Source organism: Echiichthys vipera (genome assembly GCF_963691815.1).
Source record: "Echiichthys vipera genome assembly, chromosome: 11".
NCBI classification, from domain to species: Eukaryota; Metazoa; Chordata; class Actinopteri; order Perciformes; family Trachinidae; genus Echiichthys; species Echiichthys vipera.
The window spans coordinates 31,518,281-31,531,618 of NC_139836.1; the positions used below are offsets into that span (position 1 = coordinate 31,518,281).

A 13,338-nucleotide genomic window follows, 5' to 3' on the forward strand; every position below is an offset into this window, starting at 1 on the left:
CGCTGAGGAGTTCAGAGCTGGGATTGAAATATGTTGTTCCCTGGGTCTCCAGGTGTGTGCCTCGTGAATTTCAGCCTTTTTGGTCAATGCCCTGGTGAGATATAATCATTTTATGCAGAAAGTGTCCACCCGACGCTTGGAACCTGTTTAAACGTATGGCGAAGTGACGCCCTCGAAATGGCCATTAATATGTGGACACCTGATTTTAACTGAAATTTGCCCCTTTTACCCCAAGACTTGGCGCTACGAGGCTGAAATTCACAGTGTATATTCATCCAAGGGGCCTTTACAACATATGTGAGTATCAGCCTCCTACTCCAAAGCTGTCCCCCTTTTGACCCCGGTCAAAACAGTAAATCAAGTATGAATACAGTGTAACTCAGAAACAATGAGGAGCACGGGGCTGATATTGGTACCTGTTGCTCCTCAGTTACCTAGGAGTGTTCCATGTCAATCTCAGCCTCCTGGAGCAATGCCCTGGGGAGATATATGAAATTTATGCATAAGGGTGTCCACCCCAGGCTCGGGACCTGTTTAAACGTATGGCGAAGTGACACCCTCGAACTGGCCATTAATATGTGGACACCTGATTTTAACTGAAATGGACCCTTTTTACCTCGAGACGTGGCGCTACGAGGCTGTAATTCACAGTGTATATTCATCCAATGGGCCTTTACAACATATGGTAGTATCAGCCTCCTACTCCAAAGCTGTCCCCCTTTTGACCCCGGTCAAAACGGTAAATCAAGTATGAATATAGCTTAACTCAGAAACAATGAGGAGCACGGGGCTGGCATTGATACCCCTCGCTCCCCAGTTAGGTAGGAGTGCGCCACGTGGATCTCAGCCTCCTGGAGCAGTGCCCCGGGGTGTTATGAGCCGGGGTCCCAATCGTGGCACGTTCCCCTTTCTATAAACGTGTGACGATTGGGCAGGGCGGATATTTTTGGCCCAATGGCAGCACGTTTGCATGGGCGTACAATGGCAACACTTTGGGACGGGGTCCCGTTCGTGGCACGCTCCCATTTGTATAAACGTGTGACAATTGGACAGGGCGGATATTTTTGGCCCAATGGCAACACTTTGGGACGGGGTCCCGTTCGTGGCACGCTCCCGTTTGGACCAAACGTGTGGCGATTGGACGGGGCGTATATTTTTGGCCCTTTGGCAGCACGTTTGCATGGGCGTACAATGGCAATACGTCGCAGTCCAGCGCCGACTGGCAGACAAGCGGCGGTACTGCGAAAAGTACCCCGACTTCGGGGGCCGTTTGCGGGGCCCCCCGGAGGCCCAGAGACTCCGTTCCAATTTGGCGCGGACCCCCCGTCCTTTGACCGCCCCCCCTATTTTTCCCGGGTCCCCTGGGGGTCCGGGGGAGGCGGGGCGATTTTTCAAAGACAGCCCCGTTTCTTACGCTCGCGCCAATGGACGCGTGCCTGGAATGGACACCCCGATCGCTCACTTCCCTAAGGTAGATACATTGGAGTTTTTTGCGTGTATCGTACCAGCCGATGCGGCCTGCTGCGTTCGCAGATAGTTTTTTCCAGCATTATTCACAGACAGGCGTCCACAGACAGCTCCGTATTGCTGGAGACGCTGCAGGTCACTTGCAGACCATGCAGAGCCACTCCCTCACTAGTAGAGTACTGAAGCCTGCTCTTCAAGACAACGGTAAGTTTTAAACTTTCAAAGCATCTTTGAAATGTTTAAAACTTAGCTGAAATATTGCCATACACTTGCTACTGCCAAATGCATGCTCTGTATGTGTTTTGCTTGAAACTATACCTAAGCTAGTTTGTGGGTCCAAATGTAAACATGAATGCCGAATGCCTCGTCTCCAAACTGCTGCCATTGTGTCTCTATGTATTTCTCTATGTAGCTGTTACGAACACTGGTCATAGGATTAACTAATGCCGACGTTGTTCCGTGGTTCCGTGTAGTGTTGTAGGAGTTAGCCCTACTCTGAGCAGGGTGTGTGTTTGTTTCTCTCTCCCTACTCTGAGCGGTGTGTGTGTGTGTTTCTCTCCGTCTCTCCCTACTTGGAGCGGGGCGGAGTTCCCTTGCCATCACAGTGATATTATGGTCTATAGTGTATGGTAGGGGCTATTAAATTGGTGGCCCGTAAGGGAGTATTTACTGGCCCTTTGAGTTGAAGCCTATGTAGAAAAGTGATTCCTGGCCGTACTGGCCGATGTTTACTACCGTCCTCTCGCGCATCTCTGTGCAACACATTCTCAAAATACAGCAGTGCTTAGAGACATAATACACACACGCCCCCCCTCCGCTCTTCTTCATGTGATAACTCGGCAAGCAGGCGCGCAAGCAGGCGCGCAAGCAGGCGCGCAAGCAGGCGCGCAAGCAGGCGCGCAAGCAGGCTCTGCAGCGCTCTTCTTCATGTGCTTCAGCATCGCTCCTCCGCTCGCAATACCAATTCGGCCTTGTGCCTTTTCGCAGCTGTTGTTCTTTCCATGTCCCTATCTGCTGAGTTTAATAGAATGAAATGAAAGGGCAATGAATTGGAGGGCAATGAAATTTAATTTGATGTGCTCAAGGAATCCAAAATGTACATCTGAATTGCTCAAAGTGATTTTCAGAAATAATGTTACTGTTATTTAGGTAAATCCACAAATACAAACGGAAGACTGTGACTGACCTGGATCCCATTGTGGATGAAGCCACGGCGGTATCGAGCTGGTCTCAGATGAGGATATTCCTCAGTGCTGGTCACCTTGATGCTCCATACAGACTTCCAGGCCTCATAGAGCTGGTTATGAACTGGGTACACCCCAGAGTGATGCGGAGCCACCGCATAGCCCATATCTGTTGGGATGCCATGTTCCTAGAGAGAGGAAGGTGTTAGGAGATGTCAGCATGAGGGAAAATGAGGTGGCACACGTAGGAGTTTCTACAAATGTCTAAAACAACTCTGTCAAATCTTTTTTCCTACAGCAGCTTTAAACGGTCCATCTATGTCTCCATTGTGTTCCCCGCTCGCCTGATCGCTGGCAGGTTACATCAGTTTTAACTTTTTACTGCAGAGCCACTGAATTTTCTCCTGGCCTCCCAGTTCCCATCACTGCAGCATAAACACACTACCCACATCCACATGAAGGACTGGCGTTTTTGCCTGATTGGAGGTGAATGCCACATAAGACTGTTTTTGTGACCACGCAGCTAAACAATCCTTCGAATCTCCATGTTGCCGTACACACGGACACTGGTAATATCAGCAATGTATTAGTGCTGCTTACCTGAGCAAAGACCTTGTTGAGCCTCATCTGCTCAGCCAAGACGCTGACATTGTGAAAGAGGTGAGGCTGCATGTGGCTCCACATGTGAGGAAACCACCAGAAGTCCATCCTGTGTTGCAGCAGCATGTCATCTCCCCGATCCTCTTCATCAGTGCCTAAAAACACACATAAAAGCATGTGCACACATACATTTTCTGCATTTGACTCTTAGTTCCACACAGTGAGAGATGAAGATCTGAATTTGTAGAAAGGATGACTGTCAGATTGGAACAGGATAAACTGGATAAATACATGTCAGGTAGTGGTGAGTATTTCTACAGTTCTGAAGGCTAAAAAAAAAAAAAAACTCTTACAACCAAACAATTCCAATGAAAGATTGTTGTGTTAAAAGCAGATATGATGGCCATAATTGGGGCTACTGTAAGAGAAAGCTTTCTTGATACAATAGTGTCACAAGTTCCATACCTGTGTGATAGAACTTTCCAGAAAATCCCAAATTGAAGGTGAAATTAGGAACCAGGCCTCTCAGCTTATTTTGAGTGTTGAGCAATGCCTGTGAAAGAATAAAATACACCTCACACTTACTGACAGTGGCTTGATTACTTAGTTTTGAAATGATAACCACATATGCTGTAACAATTTACATGTTTTTGAGCTCTTCAGAAACCACAGTCTACATTCAAAGATTCCTACATGTGTATGTGTGTGTACAAGCATACTTCATGCAACTCCTGCATAAGTGCCCCACTTGGGCCTTCACAGTAAAACAATTCTGAACTGGCCACCAAGTCGGAAGAGTGTTGGGAATACAATTTGACTAGAGATAAAAAAAAGCATTGGCTATGTAAAACCAAGCCAAAAACAGACTAAACTGTTCTCAAAGCCAGCAAATAACCATCATAAATTATATCTCACAGTCATCTTAGAGGCAAAACTCTATGTCTCTATTCTCTCAATCAGTCTCAATCTCAATCCAGCTGCTGCTTTAGACTGGTTACACATGGTTTCCTCAGCTAAGTGTTGGTGAAGCCTTGCAATGTAGTTGTTATACCCCACATGGTGACCATTTCACTTTTCACTTATGTTTATTGCAATAGCACTCAACTTACAAAGAATGAAACTTGTTCAGCATACAGTAGCTAACGCATCATACTGAAACGCATGTCTACACTGGTTTTCATTAAGAGGGTTTTAATTGGTGTTAAAATTGAAAATTAAGTGTTCTGTGAATCCTTTCTGGTGGTGCATTCACATGCTGAAGAGATGGTCTGACAACAGAGCTTCACCACTCAGTTTCCACCAAGCGGCAACCTCCTGGTCTGAGAAAAGAAGCTAAAGTGGAGGTATCAAAAACTGCAGTTCATCTAATAGCCACTTGAAGCTGGCTCCCATAGGAGTATTCCACATGGAACACCAACTTTGTTGAACGTTGTAACGCTAAAACATTAATGTATGCATTAGCCTGATGGCTTAATGGGCCATCTGTCAAAGTAGCACATCGTAATAAGATATTGACAGTTACAAAGCACATGGTGCTACATGGTCATTTAATATTTATATTCTAAAAATATAAATTACAACTGTTTTAAGGGCATCAGCAATAACAACAATAGTCACTGGGCATTTGCATCCTAAAAACATAACTTCTGAAATAACCCTTTAATAACTACTCTGACAGTGTGCGAGTAACTTTCTTCCTTTGGAAAACACTCTAAACCTCTCTGACCTCCAATATGAATGTGTGCTAACATGCCACAATCAACCACTACGCAAAGTAACTACAGTTAATGTCTTGTGTGACTTAAGCTCACCCACCTCCACATCTGACACCTTCATACGGGTTCCCTCCTTGCCAACGAATATATCATCCACGTCCACCAGGATGTGGCGGTCCAAGGACAAACACAGTCTCTTTCCTGTCAGGTAGGCAATGGAGTCTACAAACACTAATTTATGAAGCCAGTAGTTGAGATTGTTCCCAAATAGAACTCTTTGAATGCCATCGTGGAGCCCCAAGTCTTGGACCACTGTGGCGTGGAGGGCCCGCAACGGGCTAGGTCCAAAATGGTCCAATGCCTCAGAGGACTTGGTGCTGGCCAGAAGCACTGGTTCATAAGTAGAGTGGTTGGACTGGAAAATGGTCCAGTCATCCCCTGGTAAAAAGCCCTGCTCCACCTGGTTTGGCTTGGTGATGTAGAGTAGAGGAGCATTTGGGTTGATACGGTAGTCCCTGAGTCCAAGGTGTGAGTGTAGAAAGAGGGGGAAACCTTTGAGCTGTGCACTGAGAAGAGAGTTTTCATTAGCTTTGAAAAAGCCAATGACACCTACTCCATACTCAGCACAGTACTTGTCCAGCAAGTCACGGTTCCATGCATCCAGATTTACATATTTCAACACATTTTCATAGATGATCAGTGTGTAGCGTCCATGGTTATTCTCCGTCAATGTGGGCATGTCTCCTTTACCAGGAGCAATCTCTGTCCGATAGTGGAAGCGGCTAGACTCTAATATGGCTACAATCTCCTGGCCCAGCTGGGAGTAGATGCTCTCTACAAAGACCAGAACTACGGGCTCTGTCCTGGAATTGTCCATCGCCTTTACCTGTCTTAGTCTGCCTTGGCGCTGGGGAAGGAAAAGAGGCGCCCTCTGGACACCTGGCCCTCCTCCAGCAGCCCCAGTACTCACTCCCATCGACATGCCCCCTCCTCCACCACAGTCACTAAAGGGTAAGGGGGGGGCCTCCTTGATTTTGGGGCTGTTGGAGACGTAGTAAGCTAAAAAGGCCATGGACAGTAAGCAGAAGATGATGAGTGCCAGGATGAGACGGTGAAGCTCAAGCTGGCGGACACCTCGCAGTAGCTTCCAGCCTGCACCTACCATGGTGGGGGAGAGGCAGGACTGGGAAGCAAGCAGTAACGGTGAACAGGGAAGGAGAGCAGAGATGTGGAGTAGGTGTGAGAGGAGCGGGGAGTGACGGAGGAAGACTGAGCAGTAGATACCAGCACTGAGCTGTGCTGAGGAATAGCCATTTACACTAGGTCACCATGGCCAGCATCATCCATTACCTGCTCTCCACTTCTAGCTTTGCGGCGCAAAACATACTCTCAGATGACTGACTGAAAATGGGATAGAGGGAAGGAGAGATGATTAATTGATGGATGGAATGTCAAATACTAGGGGACAAGAGGGAGAAATGGAAGTTGGTGGAATAAAAGCTAACACCAGCAAAGGTGATCTCTGTCTGAGGACCAAGTGTCCTGAATATCAGATCCAAATTTGCTGCTTGGTCAGTTCTCTCTTTCTTTGGTCTGTGTTTCAGGACTGATCCCCCTCAGGCCACCTAGCCTGGACATCCCAGAAAGACCCCTAAAAGATGAGGATAGAGAAGAGTAAGAGGAGGAAAGAAGTGGGGAGCAGAGCAAGATGAAGGAGGTGCAGGAGGACAACAGGGAAGAAGTAAGTATTTCAATCAACATTGAGTCGAAAAGTATTTCCAGTAAGTGAGAACGCGCCAAAGGCTCAATCCAAATGTCCACCCTCTAAATTTGCGAGCTGAGCCCATGCGGACTTCTGTCCGTGTTCACTGTCAGCATGTCAATTGTGTGAAGGCAAAAGACTGCAGAGCCGCTGATATATGGGCCTCAAGTCTGTATCACTCTTGCTTTGGAAATGTTGAATGACAACTACAATCATGTACACAGCTTTCACTTCAGCACTTCTACAGCCTATTCTTCATTCAGTGATTGTTTTGCAAATTCATAATAAGTTTGTTCTGTTTTTTTGATTCAGTAACTGGAAACACTATGTCACGTCGATATTGTAGTGAATTGTGGGCAGGGGTTAAAACTAACTTTTTTCATTACCGTCCCGGAATCGTCCCGAAAAACATTTTGAACCATCCCGAATCCTCCCAAATATCTTTTACATCAATACATTATGTTGATAGAATAATATATTTATTTCCAGACTAGATTTGCTTATATTGTTTTTAATTGTTCTTATTGTTTGTTTGTTTAATGCACCAAAAGGAGTTGCACAATTTTGTTGTATGCAACACAATGACAATAAAGGCTATTCTATTCTATTCAAGATGACAACCGACCAACACCCTCAGTCTACGTGACCTTCTGCGTCTGCTCCACCATTTAGTGACTGCATTTTGTGAGGTGAATTTGTCATGAGGACATTGAACCAGCAAATTAAAGTATCAGAGGTTTGTTTTAAACCAAAATAACGATAACATAGATAGATTTAGAGCTGGCTATCCCCGCTAATGTAAACTTGGACAGTCTACCTGTTTTGTTGTTGTTGGATAACTTGTGGATAATTTGCTTTTACCACCATAACCAGAATAGTCGAGTATGATAATCAACAATCTCGGTGTGGTGAGTATACAGTTTAGGTGTGTTGTTACCTTGTTTCATCAGTGTATTTGTGTTACGTTAGCTAGCTAGCAGACAATGCTAATCTGCTTACCAGTTACTACTAGAGTCTACTGTATATAATAAGATGAAAGTGATGGAATATCTTAACATAATAATATCAGAGGGAAGAATGTGTGGAAGGTTAAAGTATCAATCTGACGTAGTATCTGACGTAGTTATTTAAAATCGCAGTTCCCACAGTTTCCTAGCTTTCTAGCTTAAACTGGCATCATTAGCCACTAAAAGCTTTCCGCCCCGAGACCTGCGCATCCTTATGGTTGTGGAGCATGCCAGCCAATTGAAGGAAGCTCAGTCCTTTTTCCATTTATTCCACCGACCGCAAACCTGTTCTGGTTTGCAGAAAGTGTTGAAAACTTAAACAAGAAATATTAAGTCAGTGCCCACAACACTCTCTTAGTCCCGAGGTTAACCCGAGAGAGAATAGTGATCCACCCAATGACAATTAATAACGACCCCAGGACCCCGGGACAACGGGACATCGTTAATTTTAATCCTTGATTGTGGGCAATTAAATCAATAAAATCTGGGGAAGTCTGCACCCCGAGCAGACTTGCTAGAAGTCTGTAGAAAGTCCACTTAAGGCCCCTTGTGGGCTGAATAAAGTGTGGATCTGAACAGCCTGCAAAGTCTGCGAGTCTGCAAGTGCAGTGAAGACCAGACATTTGGATTGAGTCTTTCACAGAGAAGCTGTTGCTGTGTGCTACATGTGTGAAAGGGGAACTCTGGACTATGTCTGGACCTAATTTTTCGTGACATTGTCCGGAGGTCAAATGTGAAAATGGCTCAGGTCTCACCTGGAAAACACTGCAGATCTGAAAACCTTCTAATCCAAATCAGGAAAATACCTGCAGGAGGGAGGGAGGGGGAGAGAGAGACAGAGAAAGAGAGAGAGAGACAAATGTTGGTAAAACAGTTTGAGCAAAATGGAAGCTGTCAACATGAGATGAAGACAAGCAAGGCCTTCTACAGTATACTTGAAGCTAGTTATTTGGAGATAGCTGACAGACAGTTGGAGTAGTTCAAGATTTATATGGACATGAAACCTTTTTGGTTAAATAAGTACAAATAATAACTCATTATTTGATAAAAAGTAAAAAATCTAATTATGTGTCCAATAGGGGTGGAACGGTTCACAAAATCCAATCTTCGGTTCATATCACGGTTTTGGGGTCACGTTTTTTTCGGTTCGGTTTGGTTGTTTTTTTCTATTTCTTTTAGATTCTAAAAATACCATGTATCAGATCTGTAGACTAATAATTAAAAAAATGCAAATCATGCAAAAACTGAAATAATAAGGCAGCTTGCTAAGGGATAATTGTAACAATCTTAAATGAAAGTGAAGTGAGATTTTGAAACAGTAGTGGACACATTGCTACATTTATATATTTATTTGTAAAAAAGGTAAACAATTGTTTGCCTTCTAGGTAAGAATATAAACACTTTTACATTATTATTATTAGAAAAAATGAAGAAAATAGGTTTTCTTTCACTAAAATACGCACAAACAGCAATCACTGAACTGACTGAAATAGGCTACATCAGGGTTATCCAATTAATTAGGAATTGAGGTCGGTTGACAAAAATGATCCAAAATGAGGGGCCAAAAAAATATAAGCATCACATTAATGGATATTGTAAAACACTACAGCGACATAGGCATGCATACAGTATATTGTCTTTATTTTATCAATGTAAATATTAGTCATAGGCCTCAAAGTGCATCAAGCTTCTGTTTGTTGTGTGTACCGAACCGTAAACATGTTTACCGAACTGTGACAAGCGTACCGAACGGGACTTTTTTTAATAAACCATTCCACCCCTAGTCCTCATCCTCCATCTCCAAAGTGTGATGTCATCAATAATTTCACTAGACCAGACAGGCTTCATATTAGGAAGACATCTATTCTACAACACAAGAAGGCTGCTCAACATCATATTCTCACCTGGGTCGGACACTCCTGAGGTTGTAGTGGCACTAGATGCAGAGAGCCTACGACCGGGTGGAGTGGGGTTTTCTATTTTTCCTTTTTGGGGAAATTTAGCTTTGATTCTAATTTTATTTCTTGGGTTAAGCTTCTGTATGTAACCCCCTCTACCTCTCTAACAGTGTCTGTTCAGCATATTTCCCTCTCTAAGGTGGGACCAGGCAGGGCTGTCCGCTCTCACCCTTGTTGTTCAACATAGCCACTGAGCCGTTAACCACCTGGCTTAGAACCCAGAATGAGTTTGAAGGCATCACTCGTTTTGGTCTTGTCCACAAACTCTCTCTATATGGCGATGACCTTCTCTTATTAATTTCATACCCCACATTCTCCCTCCCCCCAGTTTTATCAATTCTGGATCAGTTTGGGCACCTATCAAGGTATACATCGAATATTCAGAAGAGTGAGCTTTTTTTTGTCAACAGTTTGGCAAGATCAATCCCACAGTACATATATCCCTGTAAAACAGCTGACAAGGGGTTCAAGTATTTGGGCGTTTATCACCAGCTCCTTCAGGAACCTTTTTCAAAAGAACTTCCAGCTGTTGTTAGATAAATGCAATACCATTAAAATCTGGATCCAGTTCAGGAAGCAGCACGGCTTGCACAGGGCTTCGACCCTTGCCCCAGTTTTGAATAACTATGCGCTTCTCCCTTCATGTACCGATCCTACGTTTCACACATGGTCAGATAAGGGCCTCAAAACGCTTAATGACCTGTATGACGAAGGTGTTTTTACGTCCTTTGCATCTATGTCCAACAAATACAGTCTGCTTGATTGCCATTTTTTTGGTACCTTCAAATGAGGCATTTTATCCAAAAGCAATTCCCACATTTTCCGAACCGCCCCCCTGAAGTTGAGATGTCTCTCAACGTACAACACAAACAACTGATATCTGTCATTTACAATAATAAGATTGCTCTACTGAGCTCAGTCCCCACTGTATCACCTAAAAGTGCGTGGGAAAAGGATGGTCCAGTGGACGAACATTTAAAAAACCACTCATCCTCGATCTGTGCCAGGCACGGCCTATTACAGTGGGAGGTGCTTCATGGAGCCCATTTTACCAACGTTAAATTGGCTTAGATATACCCTAGTCACAGTAGTTCTTGTAACTGTTGTAAGCAGTCCTCAGCCAACCACGCACACATGTTCTAGACGTACCTGAAGCTTGCTGAATTTTGGTACAATATATTCCAAACCCTCAAACAGGCCCTCAACACAAATTTGGAACCAAATCCCCTGACTGCTACTTTTGGGTTCTCAGTCTAAAAAACTGCCCATTACCAGTAATGGGCAGATGTTTCTCCACTGACTCACAACAGAGGAGCTACACAGAAAAACTTGATACAAATCAACACAAAATCTGCGATAATGCAACAAAATCAGAAAATAAAATGTAGACTTTTAAACATCAGATCTCTGTCATCTTAAGCTGTATTAGTAAATGAGCTGATATCAGATAACCATATTGATTTACTCTGTCTGACTGAAACCTGGCTGTGTCATGAAGAATATGTTAGCCCAAATGAATCCACTCCTCCCAGTCATATTAATACTCATATTCCTCAAGGCAGTGGTCGAGGAGGAGGCGTTGCAGCTATTTATGACTCAGGCCTATTAATCAACCCTAAACCTAAACTGAATTATAATTAATTTGAAAGTATTGTTCTTTGTCTTTCACATTCAACCTGTAAAACTGTGCAGCCAATTATACTTGTTATAGTGTACCGTGCTCCCGTTCCATCCTCTAAATTTCTATCTGAATTCTCAGAGTTTCTGTCAAATTTAGTCCCTAAATCTAAGTAATCATTGTAGGAGATTTCAATATTCACGTGGACGTTGATAATAGCAGCCTTAGTAGTAGTAGTTTATTTCTCTATTAGATATGATTGGTTTTAGTCAGAGTGTACATAAACCTACTCACTGTTTTAATCACACTCTTGTTTTGGCTTATGGTGTGGAAATCAATGACTTAATAGTTTTTTCACAGAATCCTATTTTATCAGACCATTATTCAATAACTTTTGAATTCATATTACTACCCACCTCTGGGCAAAAGTTTCTACAACAGATGTTTATCTAATAGTGCTGTAACTAAATTTAAGGAAGCTATTCCATCTGCATTTGATTTAATGCCTTATCCTAATATTCAAGATTCCTGTATTAACGTTAGTTTCTCTGAAATTGATCACTTGATCATCATTGGGGCGGCTGTGGCTTGGTCGTCCTCTGTTCGAGAGATTGGTGGTTCGATCCCCATCTCCCCCCGGTCCACATGTCGAAGTGTCCTTGGGCAAGACACTGAACCCTGAATTGCTCCCCGTGCTGCGCATGGGTGTGTAAATGTGGTGTGAATGGTTAGATCAGATTAGATGGTATGTAGAAGTCCACTGCCATCAGTGTGAATGTCTGTGTGAATGGGTGAATGTGACAAACACTGTGAAGCGCCTTGAGTAGACTAGAAAGGCGCTATATAAGTACAAGTCCATTACCATCACCTTGTTGACAGTGTTGCAGGCTCACTACGAACAACACTTGACTCTGTTGCTCCTTTAAAAAAGATGATAATGAAACAGAGGAAGTTAGCTCCGTGGTATAACTCACAAACCAGTTAATTAAAAAAAGTATCTCAAAAAAGTAAATAGCGCTCCACTAAATTGGAGGAATCTCGTTTAGTTTGGCAAGAAATATATATATTTCATATAGGAAGGCCCTCCATAATGCCAGAGCAGCCTATTACTAATCTTTAATAGAGGAGAATAAGAACAATCCTAGATTTCTTTTCAGCACTGTAGCCAGGCTGACAGAGAGCCCCAGCTCTATTGAGCAATGCAATCCTATAACAGTAGTAACGACTTCATGACCTTCTTTAATGATAAAATTCTAACTATTACAGACAAAATCAACACGCTTGGCATTCATTTTTCTTCAAACCCAGGAACCTTAGAAACAACTGTACGTATACTTGGGCTGACTTTCTACAGTTGACCTTAACAAATTAACCTCTACTATTTCGGCATCAAAGCCTTCTACTTGTCTCCTAGACTCTATTCCAACTAGGTTACTTAAAGAAGTGTTACCTTTAGTTAGCACACTGTATTTGATATGATTAATATGTCTTTATCAGCAGGTTATGTACCACAGTCTTTTAAAGTAGCTGTAATTAAACCTCTTCTTAAAAAGCCCAGTCTTGATCCTGAAGTACTAGCCAACTATAGACCTATATCTAACCTTCCCTTTCTCTGTAAAATCCTCAAGAAATTAGTCGCCAATCAGCTGTGTGACTTTTTACATAATGAGTTATTTGAGGACTTCCTGTCAGGATTTAGAGTGAATCATAGCACTGAGACAGCACTGGTAAAAATTACTAACGACCTTCTAATAGCTTCAGACAAAGGACTAGTCTCTGTACATGTTTTACTTAGGTGGTGTCCACACAAGAATGCGTTTTCATGTAAATGTACATTTTTAATACCGGTTAGGCCGGCCATCCACACGCAGCTGGCGTTATCGGAGCCTGTAAACCAGGGCTGCCCAACCCTGCTCCTTGAGGGCCACTGTCCTGCATGTTTTAGGTTTCTCTCTGCTCCAACACACCTGAATCTAATGATGTGCTCATTATCAAGCAGCTGAAGCTTGTCACAGGTTTGAAAAGCG

At 43.4% G+C, this 13,338-nt stretch overlaps 1 protein-coding gene across 1 annotated transcript in view; it reads right to left on the bottom strand.

Annotated features, from left to right (window-relative positions):
- ndst2a (N-deacetylase/N-sulfotransferase (heparan glucosaminyl) 2a) overlaps positions 1–13,338 on the bottom strand; it is an 86,965-nt gene that overhangs the window by 34,852 nt on the left and 38,775 nt on the right. The window contains exons 2-6 of the mRNA XM_083923071.1: positions 8,491–8,541; positions 5,067–6,617; positions 3,717–3,804; positions 3,252–3,406; positions 2,654–2,839 (exon numbers count right to left, since the gene is read on the bottom strand). Coding sequence (XP_083779197.1) covers positions 2,654–2,839; positions 3,252–3,406; positions 3,717–3,804; positions 5,067–6,131 — 1,494 coding nt within the window. The 5' untranslated portion in view covers positions 6,132–6,617; positions 8,491–8,541. The remainder of the gene's footprint in view (positions 1–2,653; positions 2,840–3,251; positions 3,407–3,716; positions 3,805–5,066; positions 6,618–8,490; positions 8,542–13,338) is intronic.